Source organism: Tripterygium wilfordii, chromosome 13, assembly GCF_013401445.1.
Source record: "Tripterygium wilfordii isolate XIE 37 chromosome 13, ASM1340144v1, whole genome shotgun sequence".
Lineage (NCBI taxonomy): Eukaryota > Viridiplantae > Streptophyta > Magnoliopsida > Celastrales > Celastraceae > Tripterygium > Tripterygium wilfordii.
The window spans coordinates 108,062-123,107 of record NC_052244.1 but is presented as its reverse complement, the minus strand read 5'-3'; the positions used below and the strand labels follow the sequence as shown (position 1 = coordinate 123,107).

The 15,046-nt window shown below is 37.2% G+C and overlaps 2 protein-coding genes across 2 annotated transcripts; one reads left to right on the top strand and one right to left on the bottom strand.

Annotated features, from left to right (window-relative positions):
• Window positions 1-5,756: 5,756 nt before the first annotated feature.
• Window positions 5,757-6,515, bottom strand: LOC120013957. The gene has a single exon (XM_038865947.1). It carries the CDS (start codon window positions 6,446-6,448, stop codon window positions 6,029-6,031), a length of 420 nt encoding a protein of 139 aa, XP_038721875.1. The 5' UTR covers window positions 6,449-6,515; the 3' UTR covers window positions 5,757-6,028.
• Window positions 6,516-11,161: 4,646 nt separating this feature from the next.
• Window positions 11,162-13,623, top strand: LOC120012360 (ABC transporter G family member 20-like). The gene has a single exon (XM_038863755.1). It carries the CDS (start codon window positions 11,248-11,250, stop codon window positions 13,471-13,473), a length of 2,226 nt encoding a protein of 741 aa, XP_038719683.1. The 5' UTR covers window positions 11,162-11,247; the 3' UTR covers window positions 13,474-13,623.
• The last annotated feature ends 1,423 nt before the right edge of the window (window positions 13,624-15,046 follow it).

Sequence of the window (15,046 nt, the reverse complement as noted above, 5' to 3'; positions counted from 1 at the left end):
ACGACAATGTCACTATATCAACCCCTTTCCAGTCTCTTTCATTCATTTCTTGATTTCGAGTCTTCAAGGACCATTCTCCCTTTCCTTGATTCCTTCTAGTCTTCTACAAGTCTGAATATAGGATATCACTATATCAACCCACTATTGAGACAAATTTTTTGTTGTTTCTTTACTTAAAAAACACCCAAAAAAATTTCCGAGCCCGTTGCTCCAGGATCCCGCACCACTTTTGTGCCCCTAATGATTTTAATTCATGGGTCCGCCACTGCTCAGTTCCTCTTCCAATCTCGTCCATCTCCTCAATCCCTCAGTGATTCACAAAGCCACCACCAACTCACCAACCTCTATACAAGTCGTTCATTTTCTTCATTGATTCTTTATATGCTATTCTTCTAGCCCTCTCTCTGTTTTTCTTCCAATCTGAGCCCGTCAAATCCCTGTTCTTGTGGGTCTCGTTCTCCCTCCTCATAGGTCCCTTTGCGCCTTCTAAGCTCATCGGAGGAGATATCCGCGTCGGTCATGGTCCAATTTTGGAACCAAAGAACCACCTCTTAAAAGATGCCCAAAACCTGCCAGATCCGAGGAGCTAATGGTGAATGGTGGTGCTGGTGAAAGTGGTGGATAGGTGGGTTATTCTGGGCTTCATATGGATCTTGCTGTTGAAGTAGATTGTGGTGCTGCCATGACAGCCATGGTTGAGTAGTTGCAGATTTAAGGTTTGAGGTTGGGGTGTAGGTAGTATTTTTTTGAAAAAACTGAAAAATAAAATGTATTACTGAATGTTATATTTTTAACTAGGGTGTACTTAGGTTATTTTTTGGGTACAAATAATGTTAATATTTATGTAGATCAGAATATTTACACCCCAGAGTTAACTAAAGACACCCCAAAATTACAAAAAACACTGAATCTAATAACACCCCATTGACCCTACCTCCATCCCTTCTTTCTCCTTCAGTTCTTCCCTTCGAAGTTTCCTCTTTTGGTCCAAAACCACCATAGCCATGGCTGTAATATCAAAGCAAAGGCACTCATCATTGGCTTTTATAGAAACAATGGAAGAAATTATGGGTATCTACAAAACACTACCTCCAAGACCCTCCATTGAAGAAGTTGATGCGGCCATGTCAGTTATCAAGACTGTCAATGCTCCTGACTGGCCTATGCCTTACTAGTGAAGGGGCTTCGAGTCGATAAATTCCTACTTCAGGAGTTATGGTAAGAGAAGCGGTTTCGGAGTTCAATGAGTTGCGGCAGATTACGAGGATTCAAGCTCGGCTGGTGGCAGTGGATCAGGTGGGGCATCCGTTTACGGCGTGGGTGGGATCAGCATACATTTCGGATAGGTAATCAGCATCAGCGGGGGGAGAAGCAAAGCAGCAGTTTCAGATCAAATCTACTCGCTTTACCTTAATCCTCGTTAAGTTAAAGTTAAGCTAGGTCATCAGGTTCTTCATCCCATGAGCATCTCGCTCTATGGAAGATGAATCTCTAATACAGGTTCCTAACCACCTCTTACCTTCTTTAGCACCATATCGCCCACTTGAGATTTCCTCTCTAACACTTTCTTATTGTATTGTATGCTCGAGCTATCCGCCTCTGAAGCCGGCTTTGGAAGGTGAAGGTGGAGAGGAATGTCGGCGGCGGAGGATGGGTTGTAAGGTTAGGGTTTTATTTTTATTTATTTATTTTTTAATTTCAGTCGTTGGTAAGATCCAACGGCTGAAATTATGGGGTGTAAATGAGTAAATTTATTAAAAAATTGAAATTGGGGTGTACTCATAAATATTATGTTTTAGGCTGGGGTTTATTTAGAATGGGGTCTACTTAGTAAAGTAGAGGGTGCAAATAGTCCTCATCATTACGTAAACCAGTATCAAAAAACACTCTGTTTTTCCTCCTCCAACACGAGAAGGCTTGGGACGCTGTGGATGACGGAAGAGACTCTCATTCACCTCTACGAAGTCGTTGATACTTGGGTGACAAATGATGGTGAGTTTACAGTTTTGATTTCGTTGTCTTGGTCTTGTTCGATCTGTGGGAAAACTGGAGAAGTCTTTCATTTTGAGAATTGGGTGTCTGAGTTGTCATCATAGAGAGATGAATATCCCAATCCAATTCAATGGCGGCCTCGATCCCATCGAATCGAACCTGTAATCAAATTCATTCAGCGAATTTGAAACCCTAACTCGAGCTTTTTTTGTGATTCAACTCACTCGCTCGCTTACACAGCTCTATATCCTCTTGGCCATGCGACTCTGGTTCTCGGTGATCGGCCTCTCGAGAGAGGACTCCTTGCTTGCATTCTACAGCGCTCCAAATTCTGCTTGTTCTTTGATTTCTTATTCTTATTGTAGAGATGTTGAAAGATTCTCATGTCCCTAATCCTAGGGTCTTTTTTGCAATGCAGGTGCCGGTGCCGGTGCCACTGCAGATATGTTTTCATGTAATTTTTTAGAAAATTTTGAAATTTTTGGTTGAAAAATAAATAGCTTTGCTCAAGTTGAAGAGGAAATGGTGTCGAAAGATACGATTTGGCAGTTTGGTGATATCGTCTCACCATGGTAACATTGAATACTTCTTTTAAGCATTATCTGTTATGGTTCCTGTGACGCAGGAGTTATGGCTGCAACATTTGTATGTCCTTTGGATGTCGTAAAGCCTAGGCTTCAAGTCCATGGACTTCCAAACTTGATGCAGCTCACGCAAATGCTAGAGGGGTTGACTTTCCAAGCTTGTAGAATGTTGTTTTGGCGTTGGGGAACTTAAAAAGAAGTCATTTCCCGTGTTTTTGGGGGCGCATTTATAAAAAGTTAGAGATTTGGTGTATTATTGGTGTGGTTATAAAAATTTAAAATTTTTTGGATATTATTAACAAGGGGTATCTTCATAAAGAAAAGGAGGTGTGACTAAAGCTCTCCGAACGAAATTGTACTGAAAGTCATGGGCTCTTTGGGCTATCAACCTTTAACTGCTGTAAATCCATGTATTATTAATAGTATAATATAGGATCATGGCATTGGCATGTTTTAATTTAATTTGTTAGAGCACTTGCAATGGTGTTATTTTGTCTGGACCAACAAATATGTATGGGGTTTTGTGTTTTGTTGATGTGGTTGTATTGAGTTTTGTGTTTTGCTGATGTGGCTATATTGGGAGGTGTGTTTTATATTGAAAGATTGTGTTTTGGTGTAGTTTTATTGGGGACAACATGAAGGGCATGAGAATTTGTTGGCCAACATGTTGGGTGGAAAGGAAAATGTATAGGAATATGTGTTTTGTTGGTGTGGTTATATTGGGAGATGTGTTTTGTTGGTGTGGTTGTATTGAGAGACGTGTTTGTCTTGACTTTTTATGTAATAGAAGTGGGATCCAATATAAATTTTTGCTGGGCTAGCAAATTTACACTACTGAAGTTGCTCTTAGAGCCTCTTAAGTCAGTTGTTAATATATACCAAATGAACACACATAGAGAGCTTGAATAGAGATTTAGCCTAATCAGAATAATCAAGAAAATTGAAAGAAGTTGTTGAGTCGTTGAATAATATAAATGTGCATCGTTAATTAATACACACAGATATTTTTGGGGCCTGCAAACGATCATCAATCTATATATATATAATGGAGGATCCAAAAGGTTTCTCCTTGGTGCCACGTGGATGCCTCTAAAAAAACCTACACAAAAAACAAAAGAAAAAATTAAATATATTAAATAACTTTAAGACCCACGAGCACATACAATTAATAATATACAAATAATTTTAAAATGATATTTAATAATACAACAAATAGTCATATCAATTATCACCTATTAATTGCATATAAAAACAAAAAGATAAAAGCTTAAATGAAACATATTCACAATATAAGTATAAAATAACACACAAAAACATGTAATATCACAATAAAGTTCTAAGACATACTACAAAAACTTCATGGGAAAAATGAACAATTTCAACAAAATTCCTAACGATATGTCCCTACAAATCATGGAATTAGTTGTCAAACAACAACCAATGATGATGGAAAAGATCCAGTTTAGGATGTATTCTTAGGAGATTTCATAGAGGATGATCTCAATGATCCCGTATAAGATAATCCCTTAGTGGATGATCATACAAATGAAGAATTTAATCAAATGTGAGATACATAGTACAACAAATTATATATTATATATGCTTATTGACATAGTATGAAAAATTGTGGCTTGTTGACATAAAAAGCAATAATAAATGAGATGTAAAAATTAGGAGATAAAGAAGGTGCGTTATATTTTCTATAGAATTTATAATTTATGAGATGTTTTTTAGTTATTTTACAACTTTGTTCAAAAAACCAACGCAAAAAATAATTGTTAAACTCTGAGCATATTTTTTCTTTATGCATCAAATTTTTTGCTCATTCTTAGAAAATTATTTATTAACATATTGAGAAAAATGTATTGTAGTTATTTGTTCATCTCATAATTATTTTCATTTTCTATAATTCAAGCTTTGTTATTCATTATGATAATAAAGTATCGAAAAATTATCAAAAATATTTATTTTTTAAATTAATTATGTGTCGCGCGAAGCGCGAGCATGCAACTAGTTTTTATTAATTTGTCTGCCGATGATGCATGAGACCAATTTGACACGCGACTTCATTCATCATGACTATAGATAACCAACTAAACATACATATGATTCAGGCCCAGAAACCTACCCTAGTCCATTAGGTTAAGCCATGAAAGACGAATTAAAGCGATTAATTCTATTTAGTTGAATGAATCAAATAGATATACATACATAGATAAATAGGCATCTCCACATGCTCGCTCATAATTACAGTTACATACATATAATGTAGCTTGTATGTATAATCCCTTGCATGCCTTCATAGGAAGGAAGCAATATTAGGCAAGCAAAGCATCGCATGTTGGCGGTGATGATTAAATCCGTAGAACCTACTATATAATTAGTTTGTTTCGGGTAGTTAATTAAATTAGATGTAGTCAAAATTAGCTAGCCCAAATGGAGTTGGGTGGATGTTATCATGACTTGCATCTTATCCACCACTTCCATCTCTTTAACTTTTATACCCCTTTTTCTTCATATACTACGTAGGATCAACACTAACTGGGAAGAAGTGTTATGAAACAACAACGGACTCCCTACTCCAAACTTGACTATCAAGTAATATAATATCCGTTTTTCCAAACTCAAGTCCGATCCAAACACAGTTCATTGTCGAGTTTTCAAGGCCTTTTAGAGCTCACAGCTTTAAAACACGTCTTACTGATCAAGGAAACCATGAACTTAATTGTAACATGTCCATTAGATCTTTATTTTAACCACCGATAGTTTTTTTAACAAGAACAATATATATACACACACAATGAACACTATTAATGATATGTATAAAGTGTTGTTAAAACAAGGGTTTGGAATCTCACTTGACTTGTCAAATGTGAAATGCGCATGAGCCTTTGAGTTTGCCAAAATCAACGGGCACTGTTTGACCTACCTAACAAATTAACTATTAATTAAGGGAATCCAAAGCCCATTAACTTATAGCTGAAATGACACTTGTCATTAGCAGCCACACATATAGCTTAGCTATGCAACTAACACCGCACGAATTCAATGAGTCCCGAAAATCTGGAATTATGCCAAAAACTTATTCCTCAAGCCCCTCATAAAATAAAAAGATAGAAAAGTAGACCTGAGACTATCAGCTTGCACCATTACAACTCTAATACAGAGCCACAAGTTCGCTTGAAAATAATCCCAAAGAATGGGAAAAAAAGAAAAGAAAAAGAAGAAGGTAGAAAGGCTTGGTAAAGATTTCTTAAAATATGCACGGATGATCCCCTGAATTAAGTTTTTAGAATAATTTTAATTATTTTTTAGATAACTTTTCCGAATTAAAGGCCTTACAAATTAAGAACAAAACCATTGCATTTCTTGGTCTTAGATACAGAAATTAACAAAAAAAAAAAAAAAAAAGGAAAGGAAAGGAAAGGAAGAGTGATGATGATCCGTCGTAATTAGTGATTTTGATCGACTACGTCTATGGAAGCAGCACAAGAAAGAAAGCTGTGGAAAACCCTAAACAAAGCTTTCCTGAGAGTCAGACAGTAGTGAAGCTTACTCTTATTAGCCTTGATCTCCTTCTTCTTGATCACATGCTTGTCCTTGACGCTGCTGCTTCCGAAGCAGCAGTTTTGGGTGTTGCGAGGCAGCGCTTCCTCTTCCTCCCTTGAAAAAGTGTAGCTCCTCAGATACATCTGCCTGCACGAAATACTGTACACCACACGAGGGTTCTGCCTCCCTTCTACGGCTGACCTCACAAACTCAGCGTCTGACTCCGGCCATTTGTACAGGTTCAAGTATGTCGCTCGTACGGGGATTCGCGGATCCCCGCGTGCATCATTTATACAGTTGGACACACAAACTGAGTTCATCATTTTTACCAATTAAGGATCTTAATTTGCAGTTGCAGACTCTGCACTAGCTACTTAGTACATGACTATTTGTCAACTCACGCAAGTCATGTATATATATATATATTGATGAACAAATGCTTAGATTCAAAGAAAAGATACATACATATATAGATTGATTTCCTAGGTAGCTTTTAATGATCTACCATTCACCACCTTCTTAATTACTTAATTAGCCTGGTAAAAGTTCTTTTATTTACTTTAGTGTAGTCCGAAAAACGCAACAATCATATGGATCGGGCTGCATATTGATAAATATCAACGGAAAATGACATATTAGTACCTACAATATGAAAGTTGGAATCTTAGGTTAAAGAAAAAAACACTTTGTCATATAAGTACCTCTTTTCCACATAAGTACTTATTTTAAAAATTGATAATTACATAATCTCATATTTGCCCTTCTTCTTCAATAGGAATGGATATAAAAAAATACCTAGATTTAAGATACATACTCTCCATCTCCACCATTGTCACGTTTGTCTCTATCTCCACCACCGTCGCTCCTCCACCACCATCGCACCTCCACAATCATCTTCTTCATTTTTTTATTATCATTCTTCTTATTTTTATTAGTTTTCATCTTTATCTTGTTAGATCTGAGATGTAATATGAGATCATACAAATATGATATCGTATGTTATTGTTTCAATATTATTACAGATCTGAGATCGTATGTTATTGTTTCAATGTTATTGTTTGAAACAGGAACATTACGCGAGCAAAACGTACCAGCTTCGGGTCTCCCTTTCCAGTGGTCATTTTGGACAAATATGGCTGGACATTGTGCATCTCAGTGAGGGAAGTCTAACGGCGGTGGTTGTTGTAATTTTAATTAACTCGCAAGCGCACGAATACAAATATAGCATAGGTATGCAATAGCGAGGTCGATGCCACGGAGATTTGTCAAGTAATTCCAATTTCTACTCAATTCGAATGTCTCGAGATAAAACTAAATTATTTCTGAAAATTAAAGAGAAGTTGTGTGAATTTGAAAATCGAGAAAGTGCAAGAATATTAGAAAGATTTAGGGTGTTTTCAATCAAGAGAATGCAAACTAGGACTTCGATTTCACCATAGCAATCCTATTCTATGTCTTATTTGGTTAAGATTCAATTCTCGTTTCTAAGGTTCGTTCTTATCTAAAATATGAAACGCCATTGATTGTGGTCAAGATCAACTATTCTTAAATTGTTATCTAGCCATTGATTATGGTCAAGATTACAAACAAGAATGCATTGAGTGCAAGAAGAACATCAAGAACCAAGAGTGTTTATGCATGGATCGTGCTTCAACAACATCTCATTCATTCACAAGAGCTATATCAAGTTTACCCATTGATCGTGGTGTAATCTTGTCTCAAACATGTATCTAAATAATGGTGATCAGTCATTAAATCAACACATGATATTATGACGCACAATGAATAAAACTAGAAACTTGAATTAGCAACGAATTAATTAAGACATAGAATAGTCATGCTAGGCTACATCGAATCCCTAGTAAAGAGTTTAGCCACACATAATATATAAAAACATCAACAATTCAAGAAATAACAACATCAAGAACTTAAGAAAAAGAACACCCTTTACAAAGTAAGCTTGGTGAAGAGGATTCCCCTTTTAAGAACCTTGTTGCTTTCTTCTCTCCTAGTGATGTTGCTCTCCAATATCCTGCCCTTATGTGATTCTTGAGTCTTTCCCCTCGGTCTGCCCCCTCTTGCTGTGTATGCCAACCCCTTTTATATCATCCTTGGTTAGGTTAAAGTCATCCGTATGAAAGGAAACAATATAATCCTAGTACAATTAGAATCCTTTAGTTTCCTCTTGCATAAAGATTTCCTCCAGCTGAAATATTGAATCATAATAGTCAAAGATTCATTCAAATCATAAATTGATGCTCTATTAGCTTCCTTCAAAGGCTGGAAACGTCCCTGGGCTTTCAAGAAGTCTCAAACCAATATTGTTAAGTATGAGCCCGGATTCCTGATTTTCTGGCCTGCGCAGTCCGTATTCAAATTGTCATAACTCTGTCCACAAAACTCGGAATCACAAACTGTAAAATTCTTCAGAAACTAGACTTCCATATCTTTTCAACGGTATATGACACAAAACCCAGATCTTCTCAAAGGATTTATGGTGACCTTCACAAGTGGGCTGGACTGAACAGTGGCAGATTTTGCTGAAATTACCAAGACTCGCATGTACATGTCCAATAACATTGTCAAAATTGCCATTAACATAATTCATCGTCTAGGATTCGATTAACTGAAATGCAAACAAAAATAACGTAAAACACCCAAGTTTGACTTGAAAACAAAGCAATAAGTTAACAAAGAGAGGTATAAAATCAATGTAATTTTGCAGTCATCAGTGGTGATTAGGAGAACCGTTGTTGAAATTGTCTGGATTTGAAATGTTTTCTTTCATGTTACTGTTTGAAACAGTAACATCATCACGTTATTGTTGTAAAAATTAATATTAGACTAATATTAACCTATATTATCATGTTAATGTATTGACGTTGTAATGCAGAACCATGTACTATAAATTGAGTATTTTTTTAAGGTCATTTGCTCCAGTAAGAAAAATGACAAGGTTTTGTTTATTATGAAACAGTAACATGAACATGTCTAAATGATTTTACAGAACTTGACAGATTAATTATTTCATATCTAGCACTCATAAACTCAAGGAAATCATGAACGAAAATCATGTACCCAACATCTACACCTAAATAAAAGTAAGGAAGAATAGAAACAATAGATCTAAAGTTTTTTAAGCTTTAAATTGCGAAAAAATAGATCTAGAGAGAGAGAGAGAGAGAGAGAGAGAGAAGAAGAAGAAGAAGAAGATAAAAAAGAAAGAAACGAATAAGAAGAGACAGAAGAGAGAGAAATAAGAAAGAGAGACGGAGAAGAAAGAAAATAAAGAGAAGAAAGAGGTTAGGGTATAAAGGTAAATGATCATTTCATGAATACTTTTATATCCGCGGGTTTTTTTGTTAGACTTAAATGCCTAAAAATACACTAATGAATACCGACTTGACATTCTCCCAAATATCAATTGGTCAAGGATCTGGAAGACTGGAACTCCCATGAGTTATGAAGATGTGCGGGCTATGGATCACTTTCACTTTTTCACATGCAATGCCAATGTGAGAGTCCAATTCTTGTTAACATAACGGCTCAGGGAATAGAATACTTCATCGAAAAAGCCCAGCCCATAAAAGCTTTAGCGAGGCGAATGGCGATGCGGACAGGATAATTTCATTTGGACTGATGCTGCATGCTGACAAAAAGCATTTCAGGTTGTCACTCAGCCTCCTGCTGTTCTGTCTTTGCCAAACATCCGATTGCTTATTTCAGTGCTGTACGTGCTCCAAGGGGAGGGCTCTGTTTATGTCCACCTATGAAAAAGGATTCTTTGCTTTGGCTTCTGCCATACAGAAATGAAGACCTTATCTTTTAGCCTTAGGTTATTTCTTCATCATTAGGACGACTGATCATTACAGTCTTAATTAAGTTTCTGCTGGAACAGCAAGTTGGTACACCTTTCCAACAGAAAATGGTTAACCAAGTTATTAGGGTATGATTTTGTGATTCATTATAAGAAGGGTAACCTCAACTTAGTAGCAGATGCATTATCTAGGAAAGCCGAGGGTTGTAATCTGTCATTCAATTCAATAAAATAAGGTGTTCTCGTTCAATTACTTGTTGGAACCCTAGTTCATTCAATTGGGGGTGTCTGACAGTATCTGATGATTTTCCTTTTGGTGTCCTCAAGTTGAAGGAGTTGGTGCAGAGAGGAGAAGATGAACACCAACATATTCTTTAAGTCTAGAGCAGATACAACACCCATACCTACCAATACCATAGCCGTGAAACTCATAGATATTTTTTATGTACAAGGGTCAAACACTTAAGAACAAGAAATGTAGGGGATTGGGATTTCTTGCAGAAATGAAAGCGTGTGGATTATAGATTAGGAATTGCAGTTCACCACTCATGAGAGTCTAGTCTAGCAGTCCAATAAGAAAGGCCTAATTACGAACAAAAAGCAAATCTTGGCTTCCAACTTTTCTTAGGTTTATTAATTAAGTTTTTATATTTTTGGACCTCTCTGCTAGCTGCTAAATCCCAACAAGCAACTTAGGAATATTTTTGCTGCGATCATGACACCCCCACCTAATCCTATCATGTAAATCGCATTCCACTTTAACTCTGCAGATGGGCATTGGCCCCATCCATCCATCCTCACTTTGGTTTTACATAGGAATATGATCCACAACGCAAGAAATAATGCAATTAACTTGAATTCCAACCGTTAACAAACAAGTATTTTAAACACCCCGAAACCCCTATATACAGAAAGTATCGTGTGTACTTTATATGATGATTTGACATAGCTAATGCAACCTAAACTAAAAATTTCAAAAAACTTAAAATTATCTTCCTTTTTTCTTTTCAGGGAAAATCTAATCTAATGGTTTGAAGAAAATCCTAATTCCTGAATTGAATTGTCATGCAATATTAACTAGTTTGGACGGCTTCTTCACTAATTCTTCAACAAGAGTAAAGACTAAAGAGATGAAGAAAGGTCTGCGCAACTCCTCCTTACCTACTATACTCACTTGGCCAAGTTTGGACACATATTCAACAAACACGCACTCTCTGTCTCCCTCTCTTTCCTATAAATTTTTGCAAACAGAGCTCGTAACTAAACACCAACCGAAACAAAACCAAAAAAAAAAAGCTATACCGAATGTCTTGTAAAGGAGGTGGAGAAGGCTCCTACATGTCACCTGCAAAGTCTGTATCTGTGGACGACCGCCTCCTACTCAAACACCACCACTCTGAAATGGAGCTCCAAACCTCCACAAGAAGAGGCAGAGCCAGTACCAGAGCTAGTCTCTCTCCCACTCTTGCAGAGCTCCTCAAGCGCGTAGAAGATGCACAAAGCCACAACACTAGTCCTGAACATCAGGTCATCGAGCTCAGTTCCATCCCCACCTCTTACCCTTTTGTTCTTTCCTTCAACAACTTGAATTACAGCGTCAGAGTCAGCCACAAAATGGCCTTTCCTCCTTTCTGTGGAGATGGCAATAGATTTGACGAGATGAAGGTTTTGTTGAATGATATATCTGGGGAAGCAAGGGAAGGCGAAATCATGGCCGTTCTTGGGGCTAGCGGATCAGGTAAGTCAACATTAATCGATGCTCTGGCGGATCGTATTGCAAAAGAGAGCTTGAAAGGCTCAGTGACTTTGAACGGTGAAGTTCTGGAGTCGAGGCTTTTGAAGGTGATATCAGCCTATGTCATGCAAGACGATCTCTTGTTTCCCATGCTTACAGTGGAAGAGACGCTCATGTTCTCAGCCGAGTTCAGGCTTCCTCGGTCACTCTCAAAATCCAAGAAGAAAGCCAGAGTAGAAGCTCTGATTGATCAACTGGGCCTGCGAAGTGCAGCCAAGACAGTGATAGGAGATGAAGGACACAGAGGTGTCTCGGGAGGCGAAAGAAGGCGAGTGTCTATTGGACTTGACATCATTCATGACCCAATTGTACTGTTCCTGGACGAACCAACCTCTGGACTTGACTCCACAAGCGCTTTCATGGTGATCAAGGTGCTGCAGAGAATTGCACGGAGTGGAAGCATTGTCATAATGTCCATACATCAACCCAGCTCCAGAATCTTGAGCTTGCTGGACCGTTTGATATTCCTCTCGCACGGACAAACTGTGTTCAGCGGCTCTCCGGCAAGCCTTCCGCAATTCTTCTCCGAATTTGGACATCCAATCCCAGAGAATGAAAACCGAACTGAGTTTGCTCTTGACTTGATTCGCGAACTAGAAGAAACTCCTGGCGGAACCAAAGGCTTAGTGGAGTTCAACAAGGCCAGTCGAAGGCAAACCCGGAGAAACTACATCACGAATAACGGTTCAAATCTTTCTCTTAAAGACGCCATAAGCGCCAGCATTTCGAAAGGAAAGCTGGTGTCGGGAGCCACGAATGAGTCAAATTTAATATCATCTGCATCCGTGCCAACTTTTGCAAACCCATTCTGGATTGAGATTCTGGTGATTGCGAAGCGATCAGTCACAAACTCGAGAAGAATGCCACAACTTTTCGGGATTCGTTTGGGAGCAGTTCTGGTAACGGGAATAATTCTGGCCACCATCTATTGGCATCTGGACAACTCCCCCAAAGGCGTCCAAGAAAGACTCGGCTTCTTCGCATTTGCCATGTCCACCACCTTCTACACCTGCGCAGAGGCCATTCCGGTCTTTCTCCAAGAACGCTACATCTTCATGAGAGAGACGGCTTACAATGCTTATCGCCGCTCTTCATACGTTCTGGCGCACTCCATCATCTCAGTCCCATCCTTGATTTTACTATCCCTGGCCTTCGCGGCAACAACTTTTTGGGCCGTGGGCCTTGCAGGCGGGCTTTCGGGATTCTGCTTTTTCTTTTTCACCATGCTGGCCTCTTTCTGGGCAGGAAGCTCGTTTGTGACGTTCTTATCCGGCGTCGTTTCGCACGTGATGTTGGGTTACACAGTGGTGGTAGCGATTCTGGCATACTTTGTCCTGTTCAGTGGGTTCTTCATCTCTCGCGACCGGATTCCTCCCTACTGGCTGTGGTTTCACTACATCTCCTTGGTAAAGTACCCCTACGAAGGAGTTCTTCAGAACGAGTTCGATGACCCCACCAAGTGCTTTGTGAGAGGGGTACAAATGTTCGATAATACCCCCCTGGGCTCGGTGCCTCTGTCCTTGAAGACGAAGCTTTTGAACAGCATGAGCACTGCCCTGGGCATGAACATATCCGGGAACACCTGCGTCACTACGGGACGTGATATATTGCAGCAGCAGGGAATCACCGATATAAGCAAATGGAATTGCCTTTGGATTACTGTTGCTTGGGGGTTTTTCTTCCGGTTTTTGTTTTATTTTACTTTGTTGCTGGGAAGCAAGAACAAGAGGAGATAGATTATCTATAATTACTCTATATTTTTTTCACACAAAAAAAAAAACCACAATTTTCTTTTTATGACCAAATGTTAAAAGCATTTAATATTCACGTTATATATACATGAGAAGTGAAGTTTAAGGAACTAATTACATTGAGAATTTTCAAAATTGTTTCTATTTTGATTTCTTTAAAATACGAAAAATAGCTAAAACGTGAAAAACAAAATTTAAAAAGGGTTGAAACCCCTGCATGTCATTCCAAAATAGCAAATATTAAACCTAGTGTCACGAAAGCAATTTAAGAATTTACAAACGCTGGATAATATCGGACTGCATTATGAAATTACAAACACGTATTATAAACTACGTTGGATTATACATGATTAGACTAAACAAACAAAACAAAAATAACTTGAGCAAGACAGATCTATTAATTCGAGCAATCTTCCAAACAAATCTACATATAGATCTAGATCCATCGAAATTATGCATATTTTCGCTTGAATTTGTTGCTTGAAATTCATAACATGTTAATGGACCACCGATCAAATACTGCTCTTGAAACCAACCCATTTCCAAATGAGTTCTAAGGTAGAAATTCGTGATATGGCCTCATGTTATTGAAACAAAAAACTAAAAAAGCATTAAAAGTGATTGATTGCGTATCTTTAGAGCATTTTGACTTTTTAGTCTATTGGCTTCAAAATTCCAAAACAAAAATAGCTGTTTTGAGCAATTTGAAGTCTCAAGTCTCACAGGTAGGAAAACATAAAATTAAAAAGCATAAAATTATAAATATTTTTTAAAAGAATAATGTTTGAGACCCTAAAAGTTACCTCATTTAATATTGAGCGTTGAATGTGAAGTGAGACCGACATGTATATTTTTAATTAGTCATTTTTAATGTTAAATTTGACAAATATTTAATTTAAAGACAAATTTGTCAAAACACCCTCCATCGCATTTCAATAACGCTATGTATTCCTAATGAAATTATCCATAAATGTCCATAATCTATGTGTCATGCTTACTAAGCAATATGACATCACAACTTTTTACTTTTTCATTTCTTAAACGAAACTTCAAAATGTTTTGTTTCTCAAAATACATATTAAATTTCAAAAAAAATTACATATTCGGATTCAACACGTAAAACTTTTTCCATAAAGACCCATTGTTGATAGATTTAACATGAGCATTCTTAATTACATTTTTTATTACATTATTTTTGAAACAGTGTATAAAAATTACAACACTTAAACAATGTAATTATGTACATAAAAGTGTAATAAGAGACTATTAGTCATAAACGATGTAATAAGAAACTGTGTTAATCATAAATAATGTAATAAGAAACTGTGTTAAAACAATGTAATTGCCACGTGATTATGGACGAATTTATTAGGGATACAAAGCATTTTTCATTTTTTTAATACATGAAAAGCTAAATTTAATTAATATTCATTAAGCCAAAAAATACATTCATTAATATTTGTTTAATCGTGTATTATAAAATTCGTAATTACATCTTGAAAAACAAAGCAAATAAAATGTTAATGACGTCACGTATTTTTTTTTATTGTCTTGGTGA

Coding starts and splice junctions, on each gene's coding strand:
- LOC120013957 (XM_038865947.1), bottom strand. CDS start 6,448: ATGATGAACTCAGTTTGTGTGTCCAACTGTATAAATGATGCACGCGGG.
- LOC120012360 (XM_038863755.1), top strand. CDS start 11,248: ATGTCTTGTAAAGGAGGTGGAGAAGGCTCCTACATGTCACCTGCAAAG.